Consider the following 26,592-nt stretch of genomic DNA (forward strand, 5'->3'; position numbering starts at 1 on the left):
ATTGAAAACATGAGCATTTTTGATAGATAGGTAGAAGTCTACCTAGACCGCCACATATATATCCTGTTATGTTGTTGTCCAGAACAACACCCACGGACAATAACAGTTTGACCTGCAGATACCATGTCAACATTGTTGTTTCGTTTCCAATGTTGCTGTTCGCACATGGTAGCAAGTCTCTTTCTAAATGCTCAACTTGCCTGTTCGATTAAGAGACCTGGTGTTAGAAGGAGAGTGTCAATTCGTCTCCTTTATGCATCGTGAAGGGATGGGGGTGGCGTGCTGCTGGTTTGGTATGAGGTTGGCTTAATTTTGGGGGTGGCCCACAAAACTGACCACTGGCAACCCGTTCTTTGGTACTCCTAACATGGCATCAGGTATTAACTTTGACCCTCTTCCTTTAGTGCAGTGGGAGAGGTTTACCATCCGGGATGATTAGTCTTCTGGTGCTGGGTCAAAAAGAAGAAAAACAATATGGAGTCTTGTTTTATTGTTTTATTGTGGAGGGGTTTTCGATTCCCTCGTTTAGAGGGAGGAAATGTTGTTACTGATTTCACTTTATTACCTGGTATATCTGATGGATAAGCTGTTTGTTTTTACGCTGCTAGATCAAGTTTTGCTTTTAGATTTAAAGAAACGAAAGAGTTACAACAAAGCCAATATTTTCCTTTATTCCATTTAAACACGAATATAAGTATTTAAGTTTCTATTTTTAATTGATTTTCGATACTCGTGTTTATTATCAGGTATATGCAAACATACATATATACACACACGTGTGTGTGCATATATATATATATATATATATATATAATCACAAAGTGTTTATTTTTATTGGTACATTGCGTTATAAATTACTTTGGTAAAATCTTTTTTATAATTTTGTTTCTGTTTTAATAAATTTTGATCTTTCAAAGAAAGAAATGCCTTGTCTTAAATTTGGTAGCATTCATAAAACCGATGAAAATAAAAATATCATAAACTGGGGACCTAATTTTGTGCAAATTTTTACGAATAATGAAGATGTCAGATAATTATCATCATACGTTTAGAAAACGTCTGCCGTTTGATGGAAACGTTTTCGGAATCCCCAAAACGGTTGCTGATCTCTTGTTCCGATCAATGTCAGTTATTTCCAGTTGTAGTTTTTTATACATTAATTTTCTTTTTTTTTTTTGTACACTGCGGTGCCGTTTGATTTCGGTTAGGTGGTTTCAGTTTCTAATTTGACTCTCGTTATTAACTGTCATTGTATATCAATTTTAAAATGATATTCGGTTTGTCTTTTTTTTTGTTTTTGTTTTCAAATTATTTTTTTAATTTATTATAAAAAATTGTAATGATATAATTTTGAAAAAGTAATAATCGTTTTTTAAGAATAAAATACACAGCATCTTATGAAATATTGTAAAGACAGAATGTACTGAAAGACAATCGAAAAAGCATATTAAAATCATGGAAAAATAAAAAGTGTTTGTTGATAAGAACGAAGCCAATCAATACTTTGTCTATTTTTATTTTTCCCTGTATTTAATTTGTTTTCCCATTTTGCATTTCACTACATATATCTGTAGTAAAATACACGCACACACACTCACACACATATATATATATATATATATATATATATATATATATATATATATATACACACATGTTGAAAAAATAAGTAAAAAATGTGTATAATCACATCGAATGAAAAAATAACTGAAAATTTTTATTTGAGTTGTTTTTCTATCTGATGCATTTTTTACGTATTTCCTCAGCAATTTTTCGGATTTAATTCAAATTGTTTTTCCAACATATATGTGTGTATATATAATGGTAAGACATCCACATACGCTCTATGTATAATATATATATACATCTATATGATGTAAAATTGTCTTACGAGAAAATCAAAACAATAAAATACAGAAGTCTATAACTCGGTGTTTCTTTATTGATTAGTCTTGAAAAATAATCGTGAACATCGTTGCTCTTTTCATCCTTGACTGATGAAGGTGAAAGGTTCTTTGAAAATTTTTAATCCTCCAACAAAATAAAATCGAATAATATACTCATTACTTTCAAATTTCCAACTAAGGATTATACTCAGACGAATTAAAACACAAAGAAAACAAAAAAACAACAAAAAAACAAAAACAGTAAGTCACATATTTCTGTATTTTATTGTTTTAGATTTCCTTGTTGGGCGATTCTGCACACAGATGCTTCCACACACACACACGCACACACACAAATGTGCTTATATATGATTAAAATTTAAGATGCAAGTTTCACATAAGCAGCAAAAGCAGTATTGATAATTATACAACACCTTTTTTGAAAGATCTTTTGTTTTCGTTAGGCCAAAGATAAAATACTTAAAAAAGAAGGGAACTGTAGAATGAAGAAAAGCTGGAAATGTTTAATAAATATGGATACTAATTTGATGAAACTGTTGCCTAGCAACTTCTTGATTATACCAGACTACCATAAGCAAACACATTTCGTGAAACAGTCCAAGATTTTTTATTATTATTGTTATCATCATCATTACAATAACATTATTATTGCACAAAAATGATTTACGTTTTTTCGTGTCACTTGGAAACATCATCATCATTGTCAGAGTAACAATAACCATCATTCTGATCATTAGAAGTATTTTTATTATTATTTTTATTATTAATATCATAATTATTTTTATTATTAATATTAGATGTGCGATTAAAAAGGTGTACAAAAGTAGTAAGTGATTACAATAAAATCACGTGACAGCAACATGTTTCAATTATGAAATAACATTTGATTGGAAAAAAAAAACATAAAGCCATATCTCTGCCTTTCAGTCAGCATCACAGGCCATCCACAGCCATTGCTTACATTAAAAAAAAAAAAAAAAAAACAACAACAAAAATCACAATTTAACAACAAAAAACAAAAAAAAAAAAACAACTAAACATGGCAAACTCAAGATGATTTGTCGGCCATTTTCTATTTTGTAGAAAATAAAATCTATAAGAAAAAAAAAAGAAGAAAAAGGCTTCTAATTTCGATTATAGAAACAGCGTATTTATATTGTGATTGCGTTAGACCTTTTCATTTCTTAAGTTAAAAAGAAATACTTTATAAACTTATTAATCTTTGTTGATTTTTTTTGGTGTTTTCTTATTTTAATCCTTAAATAGATTTTCTAATAAAGAAACGTTTACCAATATTTTAAAACATACAATTTCTTCAATAATAATTAACTATTTCATTACAATTGTACTATTATTTTGTTATTATTATCTATTATATTGTTAACTACAACCACTTTATAAATTATAATTGTATTAAGCTTATAACTATATTAATAATATATAACTATATTTCTTATTATATATATCTTGTTACCTACATTCATTTCATTCATAAATTATTAATTAAATATAAATTACAGAAAAAGCCAAAATAAAGTTGATTTCTATTATTCTGTTAATCATTAATTTTAATAATATTACTAATGACTAAAATTACGAATTATACTTAGTCACTGTAGTAATAATAATTTTATTACGACTATCATCTTAAAAACTTTATAAGATATTGATTGCTTTGTAAAAAACAAAATATTAAAAAAAGGCTCTTGAAATTTTAGTCATGTCAGTTCTAGATATAAGTTAATAACGATAGAAGAAAAAAGATTTTTCGTATTTTTTATTTAATTTTATTTATTTCTCTGTTATCTGGGGGGGGGGTGAACCAGCTATAGTATCTGTCTGCAAAACAAAAATAATAATAATAATGAAAAAAAAAAAAATCAAAAAAATAATAATGGAAAAAAAAAATAATAATGAAAAAAAAAAAATCAAAAATAATAATAATGAAAAAAAAAAAACAAACTTGTAACCTCTTACCTTATTTTATAATATTTTTTGTCTTACGTGGTGATTATTTGATCATATCCTTACCAATATTATTATTAGTAGAATTTAATATCATTTTATTTCTTACTTTTCCTAAACTGTTCCATATTTTCTACCAGTGGCCTCAAGGTGTTGAAAAGTTTGTTAAATAAGAATATTTTTTTAATCTATTATTTAAGCAATTCTTTTTTTCTAAAATAACTTATTTTCTCAGCGATATCATATATTTTCTTTTAATATTTCATGAACCCTCACGGCACTAGTTACTAAATTGCCTTTCTGCAGTATAAATTGTTTTTACTCTCTGAATATTTAACTGATTGAAATTCTCTATATATTCTATGGTTGATTTTCTGAAGTGTAGTTTTTTTTTATAACCAAAATAAACTATATCTTCTTATTTTAACTCCTAACAAAGTTTCAACTGACTAAAGATTTGTATGAACCTTAATATAATTAGAATGAGGAATTATTTTTTCTAGTTATTTTACTCATTTGCTACTTTAATAATAAATGAAGTTACCAGAAGCAGTTCTTGTTAAATATATTATGAGTTTTAAACAAATATGTCTGATGTATATTTATGACACATTAATGGCTACTAGATTTTGCATTTTTTTTTTTTGATAAAACAAAAATATTGCCTTTCTTAACTTCACAAATTACATATAATAGTTGTGTCTGTTAATTCTCTCAACATTTAAAAAATAATAATTTTGAAAGTTTTACTAGAGTTTTTTAAACTAGAGTATTTTTTAAGTTGATAAAAAATTATTAAAATAAGAAATATGTTCATTATTGTGACACTTTTAAATTTTTTTGCTAGTTTATTTTTAAATTTGATACAAGTTCAATATATATATATATATATATATATATATATATATATATATATATATAGCTGTTGGTACGTTTAAACATGTATTTTTTTTTTGGTTTTTAGAAAAGTTGATGCTTTCAAGACCAGGCCCTAACCATTCTGTGAAAGCTCCATTGCCTACTAACACAGACTTAGTTGAGAACTCGTCTCAAATTGAGCTAACTTTTTTGTTTTGTTTTCCATAAATATTCTACATTTATATATTAAAAAAGAAAAAACTTAACAATTTTTTGGTGTTATAATAGTATTGGACTTGTTTTCTTAATTCATTTTTCTTAGAAACGTACAGGTGATAAGTTAAACCGAACCATTATTGGTAAAGCTCGAATCAGACATTTTTTTTTTGTGCAACCAAGAACTCTTGCAATTGAATCCAGTAAACAAATTCCTATTAAAGCAGAAGACTCCAAGAACAACATAAATAGGAATCAAACGATCATTTAACTCTTAAGGGAGAGACATATTAATGAAAATCTTTTTTTACTTAAATTGTTTTCTATTTAGTTATTTAGAAAGATTAATATATAAATTTATAAAGTTATAAATAGAATTTTAATAAATAAAATGTATACATTTCTTTTTAGTAATTTTAAATTTAATTTATTTAATGAATAAAGTAATAGATTATATAAATATGTAAATAAAATGCATGAATTAATTCTATTAAAATTTAAAAAGATTTCATAAAATATTATAAAATCAATACTTGAAATTGAGTCATCATTTGTATTTGGCTTTATTCATTAGTTACGTTATTTAACTGCAGCTACATAATACTAAATACTTGTGTATTATTTTTTGTCTGCCTAGCACAAATCCTACATAAGTCCTTGCCTCCGATATAGTGATCATCTGCATCATTTTTTTTTATACAGGAGATTGCGACAGATAGCATATTTAAGAAACAGCGTTGATATAGTCAACAATTAAAAAAACAAAATATTTCTAAGAAAATTATCTTCTCCCCCCCCCCCAAAAAAAAGAAAGAATTATATAGAAAATAAATATTAATAAAAAAAGACACGTTCAAAAAATTATTTTCATAGAAATAATTACCAATTAAATGATGCTTTAATAAACTAATTTTTTTTTAATAGATTATTTCATAATAAAAAGATTGTTTTCTTTTTTGCAACTTAGAAAATCGGGCAACCTTTCTCAAATATATATAAAAGACATTTATTTAAAATCCAGTCAATATTTATTGAATAAATATTATTTAAAACATTTCTATCATGATACTTTGAACTACTTTAATAATATAAAATATTATTTTATTACTTTTCTATTTTTTTTTTTTTTTAAATTATTTTTCTATTTTGTTATAGCTATATACTATCCCCTTTTTTCTGATAAAAATGAAAGTGGTGCCATTTTTAAGAAAGGGGCCCGCTAACACTCATAGGATACTAGTTTTATTTCTATCTATAAAATTTGAAAAAAAAAACAAAAAAAAACAAAACAAAAAAAACTGAATATTATTTTGACTACAACTATAAAATGACAACACCCTTCTGGAGCATATTTTTCCAGCAGTACCATTTGTAGTCATCATTAGTTGTGCCGTGGGGTCACTATCGCCATGTGTATATTTTTCTCCCCCTAAAATCTTTAATTTAGTGACATAATAGCAGTATCATGAAACACATGATACTGCTTTTAGTGACATAAGTTTTGGTTTTTCAGAGTATGTGATCACAGTAGAACAACATTTAGTCTGTAACACATTTTATTTTAGTGAATATAAGGTTTGCAGCTCTCATGCATAAGTGTTGTCAGCCATTCAGTACTAGTTTGACGGTATGATGTCTTTAAAGGTGGGGACTATAGGATAGCTTACAATAAACATACAATACTATTGTGATAATGCTCCTTTAAATAGCAATATGATATTATCCATAATATATATATATATATATATATATATATATATATATATATATATATATATATATATTATTTATAATAATATTAATACTTTATTATTGGCTATTATTTACGATGTTGTTATGAGCTATTATTTATGATAATGCTAGTAGTATGTTATTAGCTATTTATGATTGTCAAAAAATATTATTAGTTATTATTTATGATTGTGTTAGTAATACTGTTTTAGCAATTATTTATGATTGTGTTATGAATGTTATTATCTAATACTTATGATAATGATATAAATATGCTGTTAGCTATTATTTATGACAATCTTATGAATGCATTATTATTAGCTGTTTATGACAATGCATTGTTATGATCTATTATTTATGATAATGTCAAAAATATATTATTATTATTTGTAATAATGTCAGTTATAGAAACATTTTTATTTATAACATTACTAACATTATTATAAGTTAGTTTTTATTGCTAACTTTAGTAATACCTGTATATTTTTTATTATCTTATGTATAGGTGATATTATAATGTCAATACCTTAATCATTGTTAAGAAAGTATTATTTATGACAATGTCACTAATGCAAGCATTATTTTCTATTAATATGTAAATAATATCAACATTGCTATTCATCATTAATTATGATCATTTTATTTGTACATTGATATTAGCTGCAAATTATGACATATCATTGAATGACTTAGGTCACTACTTAGCCTGTCAAAGATTGTAAAGATGTTATGAACATTTTATTATTTTTTACTATAGTTTATAATTTTTAATGTTATACTAATATTATTGCTGTTATTGTCATGGGATGAAGTAACTATCGCTGGTAGGTGAGGTTGGCTCATAGTCTGTACTGGTGGGAATAGAGTGCAGTGATATCCTCCATTTTCACAATCACAATCTCTCTCTCTCTCACACACACACACACACTGTATAACTCAGAAAACTTTCTAAAGTTTATATTGCAGTAAAGGCATGGTGAAAGATAGGTAGGCTAGTTATAAACAGTATATTTTTCTCACATTTTCTTTTCTTTAAGCCATAACATCGCTGCTGTACCCTCCCCTCTCTCCCAACTGCCTTCTTCACAGGTGAAAGTGTACAGGCTTGAAAAAGTTAGAATTGCTTCTTCCTCTTTTCTTGTTAGTCTGCTACGTGGGCTTGTTTATTATATTGATGCACTGACAAACTTCACTCAACATTTTTAAAAAGATTTTTTTTTTATTAATTTAATAAAAACAGAGGCAATTCCTAATGTACATGGAATGTTTGATAAAAAAAAAAAAAAAAAGAAAAACATAGTTGGTTATAGTCTGTTATCAGTAGAGAGGTGAAATACTGTTTGGGTAGTCTGGATTTGCATTTTTTTTTTTAAGAATAATTTTTTTTTTTTGAGGAGGATTGGTATCACTGAAGAGCCTATATCTATGCCTAGCCAGCTGGTAGGTAACTTTATTACTGTTTGACTGATTTCATTGCTAGTTTTAATACCTGCCAATATTTTCTTATGTATTGTTATTTCTTATTGTTATATAAAAAAAAAAAATCAATGTTCTTCTGCAAAGGACTTAGGAAGGAACGTTTAGTTTGGCCTTCGTCTTCATCTTTTGGAAATTGTGCGTGTAACATGCTTGCGTTTCACTTTCAAGAAGCAGTAGACATGGTTATCTTTCCTTTTTTTTTTTTTTTTTTTTACTAACATCAAACATTTATTTTTTTAAAAAGGTCAAATCTAGTTTTCTACTTTATATATGTAAGTGTATATATATATATATATATATATATATATATATATATGTGTGTGTGTGTGTGTGTTTTTGAAATTTTAGAGTTACATTTCACAATTATTAGTGATAAAATATAGAAAATTTAAAAGAAAAAAAGAAGCACAGCAACTTCCTTTTGGTTAACAAATAGTGTATTTAAAATAAAAAAAAAAAAACAGTTATAGGCGACAATCTAAAGTTGATGCCTTTACACAATTTAACACACACAGACACACATATGTATATGCAAAAGAGAAAACTTATTAAAAAGTTATAAAAACAATTTTTCTCTTAACATGTTTTGCCAAAAAAGTGACTTCAATAGAATGATAAAATTAGGTAAAATGAAAATATTAAGATACAAATATATTTATTTCAATTCATTTTATCAGTAATGAAAACATAGCAATTAGTTAAGCCTATGCGTGTATGTGCGTGTATATATATATATATATATATATATATATATATATATATATATATATATATATATATATAAATAAATAATGAAATGTGTGTTGGCATCAATATAGGCTCTTACTATTTGTGTTGTCGTCTGCTGAAAATGTGCTTTTTTTGTGGTAATTTTTATCTAGTTTATTCATTATTTATTTATTTATTACTTATACACATACCATCAGAAGTACATTTGAACTTCGACTTAGATTCCCATCAAGGGATATAATTCTTAATAATAATAATCATCATCATTATTCTCCTCACGAGAAGTTTTCATACACAGGTCATCATCAATTATTGATTAGTAACTTATTATTGCTATTATTATCATAACCATCGTTTAATTATTCTTATAGACATCGTCTGAGCATATTAACTAATACAACAGAAAGAACTCAAACTTAAATTTTAGTTTTAACTTTTTAAAATCTGCTTAAAATTTCCTTTGATAATGGTGCCTTTATTTATTTATATATATATATATATATATATATATATATATGTATGTGTGTGTGTATATATATATATATATATATATATAGGTGGAGGATTGAGAATTTTTATCTTATCATACTTTTGAAATGCAATACATTGTGTGGGTAAGAAAACAAAGGAAAAAAATTATATACTCAAACAAAAAAAAATATTTTGAATATCTTGAGAATGCCATAAATTTTATTTCGATAAAAAATTTGTTCAAATGAAAAAAAAAATCCAAAGAACAATAAGTACGTTTTTAAAAAATTCTTTCATTTTTTTTTCTGTAATGAAAAACATTTCTTTGAAAATTTCCTCTTCTGTAGTAGTAGTAGTAGTAGTAGTAGTAATAATAATAATAATAATAGTAATAATAGTAATAATAATAATAATAAACAATTTAAGAACAATTTTTTTTAAATGAATCAACAATTTCCATAAAAAAAAATGTGTACATATACATATATAAGAAATGAACAAATATGAGATGTGGAATCCGTTTTTCAACAAGACTCTGAGCATCTTTTTTTTTTTTTAAATATCATTAAAACTTAAAAAAAAATCATTATGGTCAACAAATTAGATTTTTATGGTCAGTCTCTTTGTTGATACACAAAGGAAAAGATTGTTTACAATTTTAAAAAGGAAAAGAAAGAACAATAGTTTGAAAGGTGTTTCATTGTTGTTGATAAAAACAAAAACAAACAAAAACAACAGCAAGAAACAAAACAAATCTTAGATAATAACAATCCGACTAAATATTCATTGTAACACACCGTGACATTTTTGGGTTTTGAAAAACAACAATCAAAAAAAAAAGTACTCCACAGTCTCATCCTGCATTCACTAGAGGACAAAAGAGGTAGAACACGCACAAACATGTGATATATATATATATATATATATATATATATATATATATATATATATATATATATATATAAAATGTGTGTGAGTTTATGGGGGGGGGGTGATATGCTTATTCAATTATATTTCACCCTTTATTTATATCAGACCTTTTATTTATGAAGATTGATGTATGTTAAATATAACTACAGAGCATATACAAATAAATGACAAAAAGTCTATATTCCACATTTCAAGATATTGTTCATCTTACAGTTTATTTCTTTCAGAATGTTAAAATATTAAATTCTTGACCTGTTTTGTAGCACAGAAACAATCATATGATTATTATGTCAATTTTTAAAATATTTTCTCTTCTGACATCAGAAGACTAAAAACCCATTAAATTTAAAAAGAAAAAAGAAAAAGATGGCGTAAATATCCTAAAAACAATGCAACTACTCTTTGGATTTGTTTTGATTTCAATAAACATGCTTTTTTTTTTTTTTTTTTTTTTTTAAGTTAATGAGTTCTTATTTTTCTGATGAATCGGCTGAAAATATTAAAAAAAATTGACAATAATTATATGATTGTTGCTGTGCTATGAAACAAGTGCTGTCAAGAAATGAACATTTTAACATGCCGAAAGAAATAAATGGTAAGATGAAAAACATCTTGGAATTTGGAATATAGACTTTTTGGCATTTATCTATCTATCTATCTATCTTGGGTTGGATGAATAATCAGACAATAATTATTATTAGGAAAAAAAAAAAGACAAAAACAATTTCAATCACTAAAATTTCGATAATAGCTTGCCAGTGTTTTCATTGGTTATATATCTGATATGGTATTCAACCTGGGTGTGTCGAGACAGCCTCCTTCAAATGAGGAAGTTTCTAGGGTGCATTAAATTTCACATTATTGGTTATATGAGCCAATAAAGAAATTTTAACAATTTTAATATTTTGCTCTTTTTACTAATATATATGCCCACACAAAGGGTTCAGTTTTAGAGAGAGCTTTATAGCAATAGTAAGAAATAAATTAACTTTACTGCAGTTAATCCAATGCATAAAAATCATAAGTACTTCATAAATATACTTTTAATGATAGGATATCTCATGAAATTGCAGTAAAGTGCTATGATATGCCAAATGTATTTCTTATTATATATGTGTGGTATTATTATCCTAATAGTATTTCCCATAATTATTTGATATATATCTTGCTGCTTTTTTTGTTTGACATGGTTGCACACATAATACCATTAAATAAGCGTTGACTTAGCCAGCCAGGTCTGAGAATAAGCCAAGAGAATTTGAACCTATGGATTAGACATTGTCCCAATCACTTGGCAAACGAGCAGAGACTGAGAACTGAGTTATTTATACAAATTCAGTTTTCTCTGATTGTTTGAGCTTGTAGGTCAAATGGCTAAGATGACGCCTACCACAAGTGGTCCCTCTTGTCTGAGGTAGAGGTTTGAAACCTGTATGAATCTCATCTTTTTTTCTTTAAAGGTTTCTTTGCTTATTCTTAGCCTTGTAGACTTAATTTACCCAAGTGAAACAATCGCACTAGTTAAAAAAACAAAACAAAACAAAATAAAACGAAGCAAAAATAAAAAGCAACAAGATACATATAGTGTCAGAAATAAATTCCAGTGCTTACTAAATAATTATATAAGTATTATTATATAATGACCGTAATTTGTGAGAAGATATCTTGTAACAAGTATAATAAAATGTGTGATTGAACTGATCAAATTACGTTTTTTTTCTATATATATATATATGACATTTTTGCTTATCCTATTTACATGTTTTTTTTTTATTTATAGTAAAAAATTTTTTTTATTGTACTTTGATGTGACATTTATATGGTTGCAAATTTCAATTTGTAAAAAAAAAAAAAAAAAAAAAAAAAAAAAAATTCAATCTTCCAAACCTAAGGTTAAACCTTATAAAAAACTTATTTTTTTTAAACAAAACATAGCTGTACCAGACGAGAGAAAAAGAGAGTGAAAAAGACTTTTGCTTTATAGGATGGTACATTCGAGTTGTGCTTTTTATTATTATTATTATTATTATTATTATTATTATTATTATTATTATTATTATTATTATTATAGATATTAATGTATAACTCATCGTAATGATCAAATAACATTAATGGTAATAACATTAATAGTAATAACATTAATAGTAATAACATTAATATAATAGTAGTTAGAATAAGAAGAATGACGTGCGCCACAGCCTTTTTTTGAGCCCCTCGCCTTGAAGTGGTCAGTAGCATTGCAGGTGCATGTGTGTGTGTATGTGACTGGATCTAAATTTTCCTCATCCAGTCACCCTAGGGGGGGGGGATATATTGCTTGAAATGGAGAGGGGTGGGGATAGATAGATTTATATTTAAATATCAGAAGCAGGATTAGATGATTTGGATCACTAAATCTTTTAGAATTGAATATTTTCAATCACAAATTTTGATTATACTTAAAAACAAAAAAAAAGAAAAAGTATATTGACACACCAAAAAAGTCCAATTATTGTCTAAATAAACCATTGTGTAGATAAAAAAAATGTCTATTGAACAAAGTCTAATTTTATTTAAATATGTTAAAACAAAGTAATATATAAAATAATTATCCATGGATACATGTTTTGCCGTTACTACAGCTCATCAGCATGGCTGACTATAGTAGAAAACACTGACGAGTTGTAGTGTCAGCAAAACGTGTTTGTGGATAACTATTTTATATATACATCTAGCCACACTGATGAATCGTGAAACAACGAAACTCTGGATGATATATATATATATATATATATATATATATATATATATATATATATATTTTTTTTTTAAATTTTTTTTCAGGTTTGAGATGTTTAAAAGTAGGGACTACTGAATACAACGAGTTTGATAGATAGTGCTCGATAACAAGAGCAAAATATTTTGTTATTATTTATTTATTCGAGGGTAAGCAGTTACATAAAAGTGTTTTTTTCTCTGGCATTGAATGGTTCAGGGTCGCCTGACGAAGTCTCATTGACTGAAACAGATGGCTGTTTGTAGCGACCAAATGTAACTGTTTACCCTCGAATAAATAATAATAACAATAATATATATATATATATATATATTAGGAGAAATAAGCACAGTGCTCAAATATACGTTTGTAATAATAATATTTATTAATTATAGGTAAAACTATACAGTGATTATCCAGCTAATACCATAGGTTGTAAGTCAGGTGAAAAATTCTATCCTCACCAGTGAAACTGACTAGTAAACGAATGTTTATTTTCACACCATATTTGAATTTCCTACTCAATCTAAACTCTGTGTCATCAGAAAGCTAATCATTATACTACTGCATAATATCAATCATAATTACTAAACATTGATAACACCCCTTTTTGTTTGTAAGATAACCTTTTTATTGATATATATATGTTTTTGTTTTTTTTAACCTATTTTTTCAGAGATTTTCTTTTCTATGTCCAAACAATCATGTTTTCGCCTACCCTTTTTTGGTTTAAATAAATGAATACACATTTTTCTTTTATTACCAATTGAAATATTATTGCTTGTAAGAGTGAATTCATTTAAAAAAAATATACTATGCCTCGGGTTGGGCATCGTCAGTGGAAAGAAAGTGTCTCTAAGTTTGAAATGGTATTAATTTATCAATACATTTGCCTCAAATTAATCTCAGGTATTTATAGATTTGAGATTATTAATTGTAGTCGGCCATGTTTATTGGAATTAAGTTTCTAGTTTCAAAATAAAGAAATCAACTTAACTACATTAAAATTTCACAGAGTTTATTGATGCATAGCTATACTGATTGCAGTATAGAATAAGATAGCTTTGACTTAATGGTTATACAACTGAAAAGTTTAGTTATTCATTTGAAAGTACATAAAAACGTATTTGCAATAATAGCAAGAAGTTGTTTCAAAAGTAAAAAAAAAAAAACAGAAAAAAGAAATGTTAATATTTATTATTTACTTGAGAATGAAATATTTACTCATTATTTAAAAATAAAAAAAAATGCTTGGGTTGCTGGTGGAGTGAGTTTAATTTTAAAACCCGAAACCTGTAGCTAAACCATTTCATCACTGATAGCCAACCTCTGAGTATCTACAAAGTGTATTTTACAATTTAAAGAAGTCTTTTTCTAAATGAATAATTTTTTTATTTTTAGAAAGGGAAAGTGTGTTTAAATGTGGAGAGAGGGGGGGGGGAATTAATGAAATGAAGAAAGGCCTAATTTATTTTAGCTACTAATTTTTTAAAAGATGTTTTTTCTTGTAAAAAAAAAAAAAATCTGTCCTCCAAGTGAGAGTGGATGTCTGGCAGGATAAGAAAACGTACAAAAATTCAGATCTCAAAAACAAATAAAATGATTAAAAAAAACATATGAAGGTTTTATTTTTTTATTACTTTATATCAAACGGCAACATTGTTGTGGTTATCTATATATATAATAAGTAAACTCAAACATCTATTATCAGTTGTGCACTGTGGGATTATTGCTTTTCAATGTTGAATATTATTATTTTGTACAAGATACATAGATTTGATATTTTTGTTTCCAAAACAAAAAAATATATATATGTGTGTATATATATATATATATATATAAAATAAAAAAGAGAAAAAATATATGTTCCTCCTGTTTTCAGTGTTTTGCAAAAAAAAAAAAAAGAAAAAAAAAGATTTAAAATGAAAACAGGGGAATTGTCAAAGCATGAAAAAGAAAAAAAATTGTAAAAAAAAAATGTCAACTACTTATTAAGCCAATATATCTTTCCATTAAAAAAAAAATTAGGAATAAATTTTAAAAAAAAATGTTCATTATTGCTTTATTGAATTTTTTTTGGAGTAGGATTCTGGGGTTGGGAAAAAGGGTATATGTATTTTATTTTTTTTTTAAGGCGGAAATAGTTAATAAATACAGCTGATAAATAATAACATTTTGTGAAATAATTCTTTGTTTTAACATTTCTATGAGTAATAAAATTTAATATATAAAATATATAATAAAAATACAGTAATTAAAAAGAACAGGGTATATTTGTATGCAATTTCTACAACTCTATGATTACGTGCATATTTGTCTTATAATAAATTGAGATTTAGAATTATATCAACGATTCATTTTGCTTCTTTTTTTAACAGATAAATTATTTTTTTTATTAATTTTTACTTTATTGTAAATTCAAAAAGTAGAAACATTGATATTTCTATTTCTTAAGTCAAAATATTAATCTTACTGACTCATTAATTGTCAACAGTAGATTAGCTTTTTTAAAATTAAAATCTATTATATATAAATCCACTATAGACTTGTTTATTTAGGCGCTCTCTCTCTCTCTCTCTCTCTCTATATATATATATATATATATATATATATATATATATATATATATATATATATAATTGCTAGATGTTGCATCTCTGTTACCTGGCATCTTCCCTTCTCTTCTGATGAGAAGCATTAGGAGTTTAAATATCATGGTATAAAGAGTTTTACTTATTCTACACCCTTAATTGATGTATCATCTTTATTGAATAAATCTATAAGCATTCGTATATATTTTTTGTATTGCCATATTGTGATAAATTTTGAAATATTATATATTTATTTTTTTTATATAATAAAATTACTGTTGATGATACTAATATTAAAATGCCTAGTAACATTTAATAATATATTACGTTTAATATTGTAAATTATAGATTAGAATGTTTAGTACTTTCTCTTAAAAACATTTACACTTTTTATAATTTAACAAATTATACCAATTTTAATGCAAAACATCTACAAAATGGTATTATTGCCTGTAAACTTTGTGCATATATTTTATTGTTATGGTACCACACTAAGGTTTTTGGTTCATTTAACAGCTTATACTTATCTAGATTACTACTCTTTTAAAGATCTTATTTTAGCAATCGTTTAAGTCTTATTAAAAAAAAATATGTAAATAATATGTTTATATAGATTATATATATAATTATTATGTTTGAATAATAATAATAGTAATATATCATGTTTAATATTTTAAATTATATATTATAATATTTGGTACTTTCTCTTAAAAATATTTACATTTTTTTTTTATAACTGAACAAGGTAAAACATTTACAAAGTGGTATTATTTGCAGCCGATATATTTTTTGTATGTATTTTATTTTTTATAATAAGTCACACGTTTTTAGCTCATTTAAAAATTTATACTTATCAAAATTATTACTTTTTTAAAGATCTTATTTTACCAATCATTTAATAAGAAAAAAAAAAAATACAAATAATATTGGAATTATTTTTCACACATATGTTCTTGTATTATTTGTATAAGTTTTATTACTATTTTCATGTCGGTTGCTAATAATTCAAATAATCCAACTCATCAGTTCTCATGCAAAAAAAATAACTTTGAAACATTTTCCTGATTGTGGTATTAAATCCCTTTCGACACCTATCTACATGTGAAACGTCTTACTCTCGATTGCTGCAGATAGTAAACGTAGTCTAAGAGAAAGTTTTTTTATGTACCCTCCCCCATTGTTTTTTTGTTTTTTGTAAATTTAGTCAATGAAAAACAAAACTCAACATCAACATCAATTCGTTTTTTTTTTTTCATTTTATTATTTGTAATATCTATTTTATTTAAAATTTTTGCACAATAATAATAATAATGTCCACATAAAGTGGAGGGGGTGGGTTGAAGAACCCAACAAAACAACAACAACAAGAACAAAAAAAACAAATTCCAGAATAATAAAAAAAAGGATTTAGAATTCTTATACCGTATGAAAAGTAAGTGAAATAGAAAATTTTTTTTATGAAATACCTGAAAAATTAACAGATTTAGTAGAATTTTATTTGTGTATATAAAATAAAATAAAACGTTGGCCAAGATGTTGTAAAACGGATATAAATTTTTTTTTTGGGGTGGGGTGGGTGGGTGGAAGAAAGTATATTTCATTTTTCCTACTCCGAAATATTGTTACAAAAAATTTTTTTTTATAATACTTTTGTTGTGTTATGAAATTTTTTTTTTTTAAATTCATATTATTGCCAAAATTGTGTTTATTATTGCCAAATGAATATAGATTGTTTTGAAAATGAGAAGTGGTTAGTATGGAAGTGACAACATAAAAATTTGGGTCAGATTGTGCAACCCCTTTTTTTTTCTTTTCTTTTCTTTTCTTCTTTTTTTTTTTTTTTTTTTTTTTTTTTACTAACCGAATTATGTTTTCATTTCAACATTTCAAGTATGAACACAACAAGATGTATCTAGTCTGGCTTTTGAGGGGGAAAAAATTAATTTTAACAATTAATTTAAAATTGTCAGTATTTTTTTTTTTTTTTTATAATTTTATTTTTTTCTTTTACATTTTTTTTTTACATTTTTATTTGTATACATTTTTTTTTTAAATTTTTATTTGTATACATTTTTTTCCTTAATTTTACTATTTTGTGGGAGAAAATATTGCTTTATTATTTTGTTTAATTTTCAGTTTAATTTTTTATTTCAAAGCAACATTTCTTATATTTTGTATTTGTTTTTCATTTCCCACTTTCAATTGGAATTAAAAGCAAACTCTATCGTAGGAAGGACACAAACAATATACATACATATATGTGTGTGCATATATATATATATATATATATATATATTTTTTTTTTTTTTAGGATATGTTTATATTTATTACTAGATAATAAATTTAGTATATATCCAATCAAATAATGCTCAATACTAAAATAGTTATTAGTGGAGCTGGTATACATTTGGGTTATTTAGTTTACATAGACAACTGTTTCAATCTTTGAAACTTCCTCAAAGTAAATTATTTCTGAGGAGGTCGAAAAGGCCAAAACCTCAATTTGCCGATGTAAACCAAACAGCCTATATATATATATATATATATATATATATATATATATATATATATATATATATATATATATATATATGTTTCCTTTTTCATTTTATGATATTTTAGTGAGCAGTTATATTATAACCATTGCCATCTTGTTATAATATATAAATACATTGTTAGCTTGATAAATTAGCAACAATTACAACAACAATTAAACAGCAACAAGTAAGGTGTAGGGAAGGGAGGAATGTGATGGAAGGGAGAGAGAGAGATAGGAAATAGTTTGCATGCATAAAAAAAAAAACATCTTTTTTCTCTCTTGTTTTTTCATTTGGAATTTTCATGGAGGGGAGACTTGAAATTTTGGAAATTTTTTTTTTTTTTTTTTAAATGTTTGGTGCCTTGTTAAAAAAAGAAAATTATTTTGTTAGTACTATGAGGAGAAAAAAAAACAAACTACATTTAAAAAATTTTTTTTGGTGATTTAGATTGTACCACTTGTCTTTTAAAATGATTATTTTTTTTATTCCTCCACCTTCCAAAAGGGAATTGTTGATTATTATATAAATTATTATTCTTATTATCATATGTAAATATTTTGGACAGTTTTATAAAACCTTTAGAAATTGCTGTTTTGTAAATTATTAGTGCTGTGAGTAAACTGCTCAGCTAAATATTAGAATCATAAAAAGAAAAAAAAAATTATATATATATATATATATATATATATATATATATATATATATATATATATATATATATATATATATATGCACAGTTAATTTTATCTGTGATTTATAAATATCTAAAAGATAGTTATAAGTAATTTGATATTTTGTAAATAAATTTTGTGCTTTTTTGTTATTTGAGAAATTGTAAACTTTTAAGAGAAAAATGATCTTAGAATGGTTAGAGAAGTATAGTAGAAACATTTATTTTTAAGTGAATAAAATTAAAAAAAAAAAAAAATTTTTTCTCAAGCATTGATGAAAAAAAAAATGATTTTTCTTAACCTTGATTTGTAAATCTCGAAAGAATTCTTTTATAAGTTCTTTTGAGAGGCAATTTTCAAACAGACAACTTTTTTTTTCTCAGTGAGATATTTGAATTCTTTGCTGATTAAAAGATGAATTCCTTATTTTTATCATATTTATATTTGTTAGCCGGTACACTGTGTGTGTGTGTGTGCGTGTGTGATGCACCCATAAATATGTATGCATATATGTTCATGTCAATTTGGTATACATTTTAAAGAATGGTACATTGTCGTTTTTGATAACCCCAAATTTTTTGTTTTTCATATTTTTTTGATTGAAATTATTGCTTTTGAATATTATTGCTTTTGCATGTTCGATGCATAATGCACAGTAAAAATCCATGATGTGTGTATATGTGTGTGTATATATATGTATATATGTATATACATATATACACACACACACACATATGTTTATACATACATACATATGTATGCACGTATGTATTATATATATATATATATATACACACACACACATACATACACTTGTAAGCGTTGGTGTACTGCCATATGTATGCATACATACACATATATATGTATAAAGTTTATTATTTCCATATTGAAATAATATTTTACTCCATCCCCAATTAAAAAAAAAAGTATCTTATTTTATTTTAGTCTTTATATCAGCTTTAATAATAATAATAAAAAAAATTCTGTTTAGTTATTGCTTTTGCGAATTGTTTATTTTTTTGTTCATTTTTTTTTTTTTTTTTTTTTCGACAACATTCTCACGTTTGTCGTTGCTGCTGGAGTGATGTTGACATTTATTATTACTGTCTTCATCACTGTTTTATTATTTTCGCTTTCTCCTTGTCATGGTTGGTATTTGTTTTTTCTTTTTCTTTTCTGTTTTTCTGTAGTCAGGGGTGAGACATGTTGACAGTTCGAATTAAAACACCCTTTACAGTTGCAAAGTTTTTTTGTTTTTGCTGTTTGTTTTTGCTGTTTATTCTTTCCTTTTGTTTTTCTTCTTTTTCTTCTTCAAATATACCACTTTTTTGTGTGTTAGTAGTTGTAGTCCTTTTAAAGTGGGCAGTTCCCAAAGAGCTTTACCAAATTATGGTATTGAATCTTGGTGGCTGCAAAAGCGTGTTTCATACCTGTTAAAGAAAGAGAAAGGTAATGATAAAGACAGAGAAAGAGAAACAAGAGAATAGAAATATTATTTAATAGAGATTAATAAATTATTTTAATATAAAAATTGTTAGACCCCCCCCCTCCCCTGTCCCGTCCACTACACATATTTAGCCCTAATGGCTATATCTCCTTAGTAGGGATTTGGGTGAGAGTGGGGGACACCTTGGCTGTTCATGTCTTCCTTTCAATTCACATACCATTCCTGTTTTCTTCTCTTCTCTTTTGACTTCATTGCGCATCATCTATCATCACCAGCCAGTGTCTGGTCGGTGCAGATTACAACAATGATTCAATACCTGTTATTCTCAAATGGTCATCCAGCTAATTGCATGGTGGCAATTAGAAGCAGCCCAGGATGAGTTGAAAACTGCAATTGACTGAGTTCTTTTTTTTTTCTCAGTTGAACAGATCTGGTCTACTTTTATGTAGACTTCTAGACAAGTTCCTTGTTTTGCACTAGAGTCATGGCAACAACATTCATGCAGTTCAAGACAAGTGGAGAAAAGACAACGGACATTATAATTCCTGTTGCATAGTTGAGAACACACCCAATCACTTTTACTTAAATTCTCTTTTTTGCATCTTTTATTTTGATATATCTCTTCCATAAACCCTATAAAATTAATTTATCTTCTTCTTACCTTCTAGAAAAGGCCTGGCAAGAACAACATGAGGCTACTCAGGACCATTGCATGCATGGCCGTCTGTGTCGCAGCCGAGGATCCTGTACAGGTAATATTACCAAATTGTTCAGCTGGAACAAAAAGAAATAAAAAAAAAAAATAAATATTTTTTTTAAGATCCACATCTTTGTCGCTTTTCATCTTTATGGCAACATTTTTAAATGTATAATGATTTTAATGTTTGCCTTCGAAGCAAGACAACAACCTATTTCTGAAAAAGAAAAAAAAAAAAAAATCTGCAAGTATGAAATCAGTTTTGTTTTTAACATGAAATAATTTTCAAAAAAAAAAAAAGTAAACAAATAAATAATCATCATATGCTTAACTCTCTCACATTTATGTCATGTCTTAAAGGTTTATTTATTTGAAAGTGTTTTTTTTTTTTTTTTAAGTATATGCGTGGAAAAAACTATTTTGATATGAAAGTTGGAGAAAATATACCCAAATGTTTTCTCCATCTTAAGAGCAAAAGACTTTTGGTGATGTTAAATACATTAAATTATATCGACTGGATTTTAAAAGTATTACCTTAAGCTGACAAAGTTTTATTCTAGACTAGTCAATTTGGATTTGTTATTGCAGTATCATGTTATTAGCATTAAAATAATGTGCCTCACTACTATTCATTTAAAAAGTTATTAATCAGGTTTGGTAGTTTGCTAATATGGAGACATTCTTAAATAAACAGCTAAAAAGAAAAAAATCATTTAAGGGGAAACATGCTTATGTTTCTGGTAAGAGTTAGCATTCCTTATTTGCTTTTTTAACTTTGATGTTGAACTTAACGAAAAAGGTGTGGTTATCAATAGGTATATTTTGAGATAATGGGACTTGGGCAACGCTAGGTCGCTAGTGCTGTATAAAATAAATAAAGCCTGTTTCACATAAAGAAACGTGATTTAGTTATCATTTATATGATACTGTTGGATATTTACTCTTTTTTTTTTTTCTGTCTGCAAATATAGTATAAACAATAAAGCTATATTGATCTGTTGTTTAATTTGTCTAATAGTATATAGTTACATGAATCAAGTGACATTTTTATCTTTTTATTTTTTTTTTCAGTTGGTAGTCGTTGTTATCGCATGCATGTATTGTGTGGCAGCATTGTGACATTAATGTCCGTCTTAGAAGCAGTCATGGCCCGCCATTCCTACAATATGCGCCTCAGGTAAGTAACAATTTATTTATCACCCAAAGTCTCGCATTCTTTAGATTTCTTTCATTTCTTTGTTGCTGCATGATTGACATTACTCTCAGACTCATTCTGACTCAAAGTTACTTGTCATGGTTGAAAGGTATCTGTCAATTACAGGCTGTTTACTTTATATATATATATATATATATATATATATATACACACACTTACAAATTACTAAATTAGTTGTTACATATACATGTTTCTTTTCTGCATGTTAAGAATGGATTTCTAAATAAGGTTAGACACTTGTCTAGAATTTCCCCTATATTAAAATAAAAAAAAATAAAAATAATCTCTCTGATGTACATACCTGTGACGAAACGAAAATATCTTATTTAAAAAAAATCATCTAGTTTCATTTCTATGAAGAAAATCCTTTCTAAACGATTAATGAGAATTCTTAGGCATTACAATATAAATCTTGCAAGTTTGAATTGTTGAGTTATCTCCCTTTGTTTTTAAAATTTTTTTTAAAAGATTATTTTCAAAATGATGCTCTTTGGTTATTCATAAAATTTGATTTTCTTATTTAAAAAAAAAAACTACTTGATCAATCTACATGATTTTGGGAATATGATATGATAGTTTCATCATGACTACATGTTATACAGATTTTTCTTTATTATTGTTTTTTATTATAAAGGGAATTCTGAATAAGAACTAAATGCATTTCAAACAAAGCAAGAAGGGGTTCATTTGACACAAAATGAAACAACGGACTATTTTAGTTAATTAAAAATGAACCCAACCCTAACAGGGTGGGGGGAATGTCAATCACCTTATTACCAAACAAACAACATAAATGACTAGGATAATATCTTAAACATCCTCCCTCAAAAAAATTTAAAATTATTTGCAAAAGTCTAACAATATCATTCACATATTGTGAATCATATTAAAAAAAAAAACAAAAAACTCCACACTTCAAAGTCACCTTCACGAAAAGAAGTATCATAAAAAATAAAACCTTCTTGGCTGTGAATGACCCAAAAAGAAGTAAAACAAAATCAAGTCAATCAATCAAATCCAGCTCTCTGTATCGATCTTCATTCAGCGTTTTTGTCTGCCGTCCATTTTTTTGCTAAATCTAATTGACCAATATTATTTTTTTAATCATTTTCTCTTCGTACACACATTTTTTTCTTTCTCTTTTCTTTTTGTTTTTAATAGTAAAGCTGAATCTTCAATCCGTGTTGTACGAATAAGACTAAACAGTGGTGAACGGGTTGTTGGTATCCGTTATCCTGAGCAGCTTATTGTAGAAGCAGAGAAAGTTCTTAAGGAACACCAAATTGTAAATCGCAACCAAGCACCAGGCAACTGTGTAAGTACCCAGAATATTATTTAATTGTCACCTTATCAAGTCCTGTGACGGAATGATCATCAGATTAAATAAGCACAAAATTTTTTGTGGAAGGTGCTTGACTGAGCTCCAATCTCCATTTCCTCTGTGTAAAACATTCACAGCAAGAGCTTGTATCACTACCACCACTGCTTAGTACTTTCCTTTCTTCCTCTATGTTCTTAAAATCAAATGAATTTTTCATGAACAATTTCTTTCCAAAAACTTTCCATCTGTGGAAGATATTACCATGGAATTGCTTCCTTGCAAACTACAACGTGATCGTGTTTAAATCCAATGTAAACAAATATTTGTCAAACCATCCTTTTAGCTAATCAAATTTTGTCCATTCCATTCGTTGTTTTTAATCCTCTCATAGTATTGCTCGTCATTCAACCAACAATCTCATTAACCCTTATCCTCGAATGGCTTTTGACCTTGATAAGTATCATTTTATATATATATATATATATATATATATATATATATATTAAACTGTAAATATAATCAAACTAATCCATGCAATCTATTTTCACATCCACCTACACCAATTTTGCATTATAATAAAAAAATTAATGATTTGTAATAATATTTGATAGTCTTATACATAAGTAATGTTAATCTGTTAAAATTTGATTGGCTAAAGAAATTATTTTATTTAAATTTGATTGGCTAAAGAAATTAGTGAATTAAAATTTGATTATCTAAAAAAAAAAATCTAATTTATTTGTTATTATTTGTATTTATTTAAATTTTTTTCTTTCTTTCAGCAATCACCGGGTGAAAGACCCATGATGACACCATTTAATTCAAACCCTGGGAAAATGATCATTGAGGAAGTGACGCCAGTTGTCCCGAAGTACTTGATAAAGGCCTTCACGCCACCGGTCACTATGCATACATATTTCAAATCATCCAGGGCAGGCAGGAGTCCTCATAAAATACAGAAATATGCTTTAGAAATGGAGAAACAACAACAACACCAACAGCAGCAGCAGCAGCAACACCACCACCAACAACAACCCCATCATCATCAACAGCAGCAGCAGCATCACCATCATTATTCTCAGCCCTCAACCCAATTAGCATCGTCGTCTTTGTTGTCATCCTCGCCGTCATCATCCACGCCATGCTCTTTAATGCAGTCGCAAACTCAGCATTCCTCTTCCTTGTCCTCATCGCCGTCGTGCTCATCCTCATCGTCGTCGTCCTCTTCGTTTGTGAGCTGCGGCAACCAGGATGATGTTGGCATGAGCTGCGGCAACAACAGCCGGGTTGGTTTGAGGAACGACCGAGTGAAGAAGCGCTCTGCGAACTATGACAGTTACGAGGTGTCCTTAAAGAAGCCTCGGCAGTCGACGATCACGATGATGTTCAAACGGCAATCGGTTACGAATTCGACTGGGAACCAGCAAGTCCTGCAATGTCGACAGTGTCCCGTTTGCAATGTTGGCTTTCAGCCAGGCATGACTAATGATCACATAAATTCCCATATCGATAATTGCCTTTTGTAAAATGATAAAAATAAAGTTATGACTATGAGATGAGTGCTTGTGTATGTTTATGCATGCATATATGTGTATGGTGTATATATATATGTATATATATATGTGTGTGTGTGTATGTGTATCTATTATACATGTTTGTGCGTATATATATGTATATATATATATATATATGTGTGTATATATATTTATATAGATATTTGTATATGTATATATATATTTATATGTATATTTACATAGCAATAATAAATAATTAAAAGGGACTATATCTTAAATATCAACATAAGTCTGTTTTACTTATTTGTTAGTGTTATAAGGCTTTATCTAAAAAGATATGGCAACGTTTGTATATATAAGATCTGCTGTCTGTATTTAACTCTTTTCCAAAGCCAAACAGTTGATTTTCATATTATTGATATACATATATTTATATAGACATATATACATACCTTCATGCAAATACACACACATGCGCGCATGCACACATATATATACACTTGCATATACACATGCATGTATGTATATGTATTACGGTGTATGCGCCAGCCAATCAGTAATTGCTGATGCACGTTGTCTGTGAGGGAGCATTTGTTATGTTGCATGTTAAAGGGTTCCTTACCACATTAAGCTATTATAGTTGAAAATATAAATTGTCATGGAATGAAATAAATTGTACTCCAAGAAAAACGGTCTATTCTGGTTTTATTTTAATTCTTGACAAAATGTCATTTTTTTTATTGACCGGCCCGAGTGACCCACTGTTTTATTCTAATGTTATAGCCCTAAGCTGTTTTTTTTTTTTTCTTAAATAAATATGACCAGAAAAAAATATACATAAAAACAATTTTGGTTGGTACTATAGATAACACTATCAATATGATTAAAAAAAAAAATATTTTTTTAAAAATTTATCTTTTATGTTTTAATGATTTAAATTAAATTAATATTTTATTTAAAAAAAAAAATATTTTCTTCATTTTTGAAGAAGAATTGTTTTTTGTTCTATATCTTAAAATTTTTTTTTTACTTTTCTTAATTAAAAAAAAATAAACAAAAAACAAAGTATAAATAAATAATACCCACTTTCTTTCTTTCTCCCTCTCTCTTTGAAATAAATCTCAAAATTCCTGAACAGAATGGAAAGCACAATGAAGAACTACCAATGGATTTTAATTATAGACTTCAGAGAAAATAAAGAAAAAAATAATTTTTTTTTCTCCTAAACTTTTATAAAAATTCAAATTAACAGTTGAAACAAACACAAAAAGAAAATGTTTTCAAATGTAAAGAAAGCTGGTCTTCCGCAAAACATTCAACACTCAACAATCATTTAACAAGAATAGATAAGAAATCGCTTTCAACAAAACAAAACTAATGAAAAGACCCTTCCATCCCTCATTAAAAAATAAAACGAAAAAAAAAAACTGAACTTTTCTATCATTTGTCTTTTAATACGTTTTTAATATATATATATATGTATATATATAAACTATTCCTTCCCTGTCATAAATCTATGAATGGACGTCGATTCATAGACAAATAAAAATGCTT

The 26,592-nt window shown here is 26.6% G+C and overlaps 1 protein-coding gene across 2 annotated transcripts in view; it reads left to right on the plus strand.

The window, feature by feature from the left end:
* The window catches only part of LOC145297611 (uncharacterized), a 346,611-nt gene that overhangs the window by 185,217 nt on the left and 134,802 nt on the right, over window positions 1-26,592 (plus strand). Inside the window, exons 30-33 of one of the 2 annotated variants that reach the window (XM_080143675.1) lie at window positions 20,959-21,042; window positions 22,059-22,164; window positions 23,365-23,518; window positions 24,307-25,733. In XM_080143675.1, coding sequence (XP_079999801.1) covers window positions 20,959-21,042; window positions 22,059-22,164; window positions 23,365-23,518; window positions 24,307-25,050 — 1,088 coding nt within the window. In that variant the 3' untranslated portion in view covers window positions 25,051-25,733. Of the gene's footprint in view, window positions 1-20,958; window positions 21,065-22,058; window positions 22,165-23,364; window positions 23,519-24,306; window positions 25,734-26,592 lie in introns of those variants that run through there. The other variant, XM_080143676.1, reaches the window with a different exon arrangement.

Source organism: Euprymna scolopes, chromosome 18 (genome assembly GCF_053919585.1).
Source record: "Euprymna scolopes isolate OS-2025 chromosome 18, ASM5391958v1, whole genome shotgun sequence".
Lineage (NCBI taxonomy): Eukaryota > Metazoa > Mollusca > Cephalopoda > Sepiida > Sepiolidae > Euprymna > Euprymna scolopes.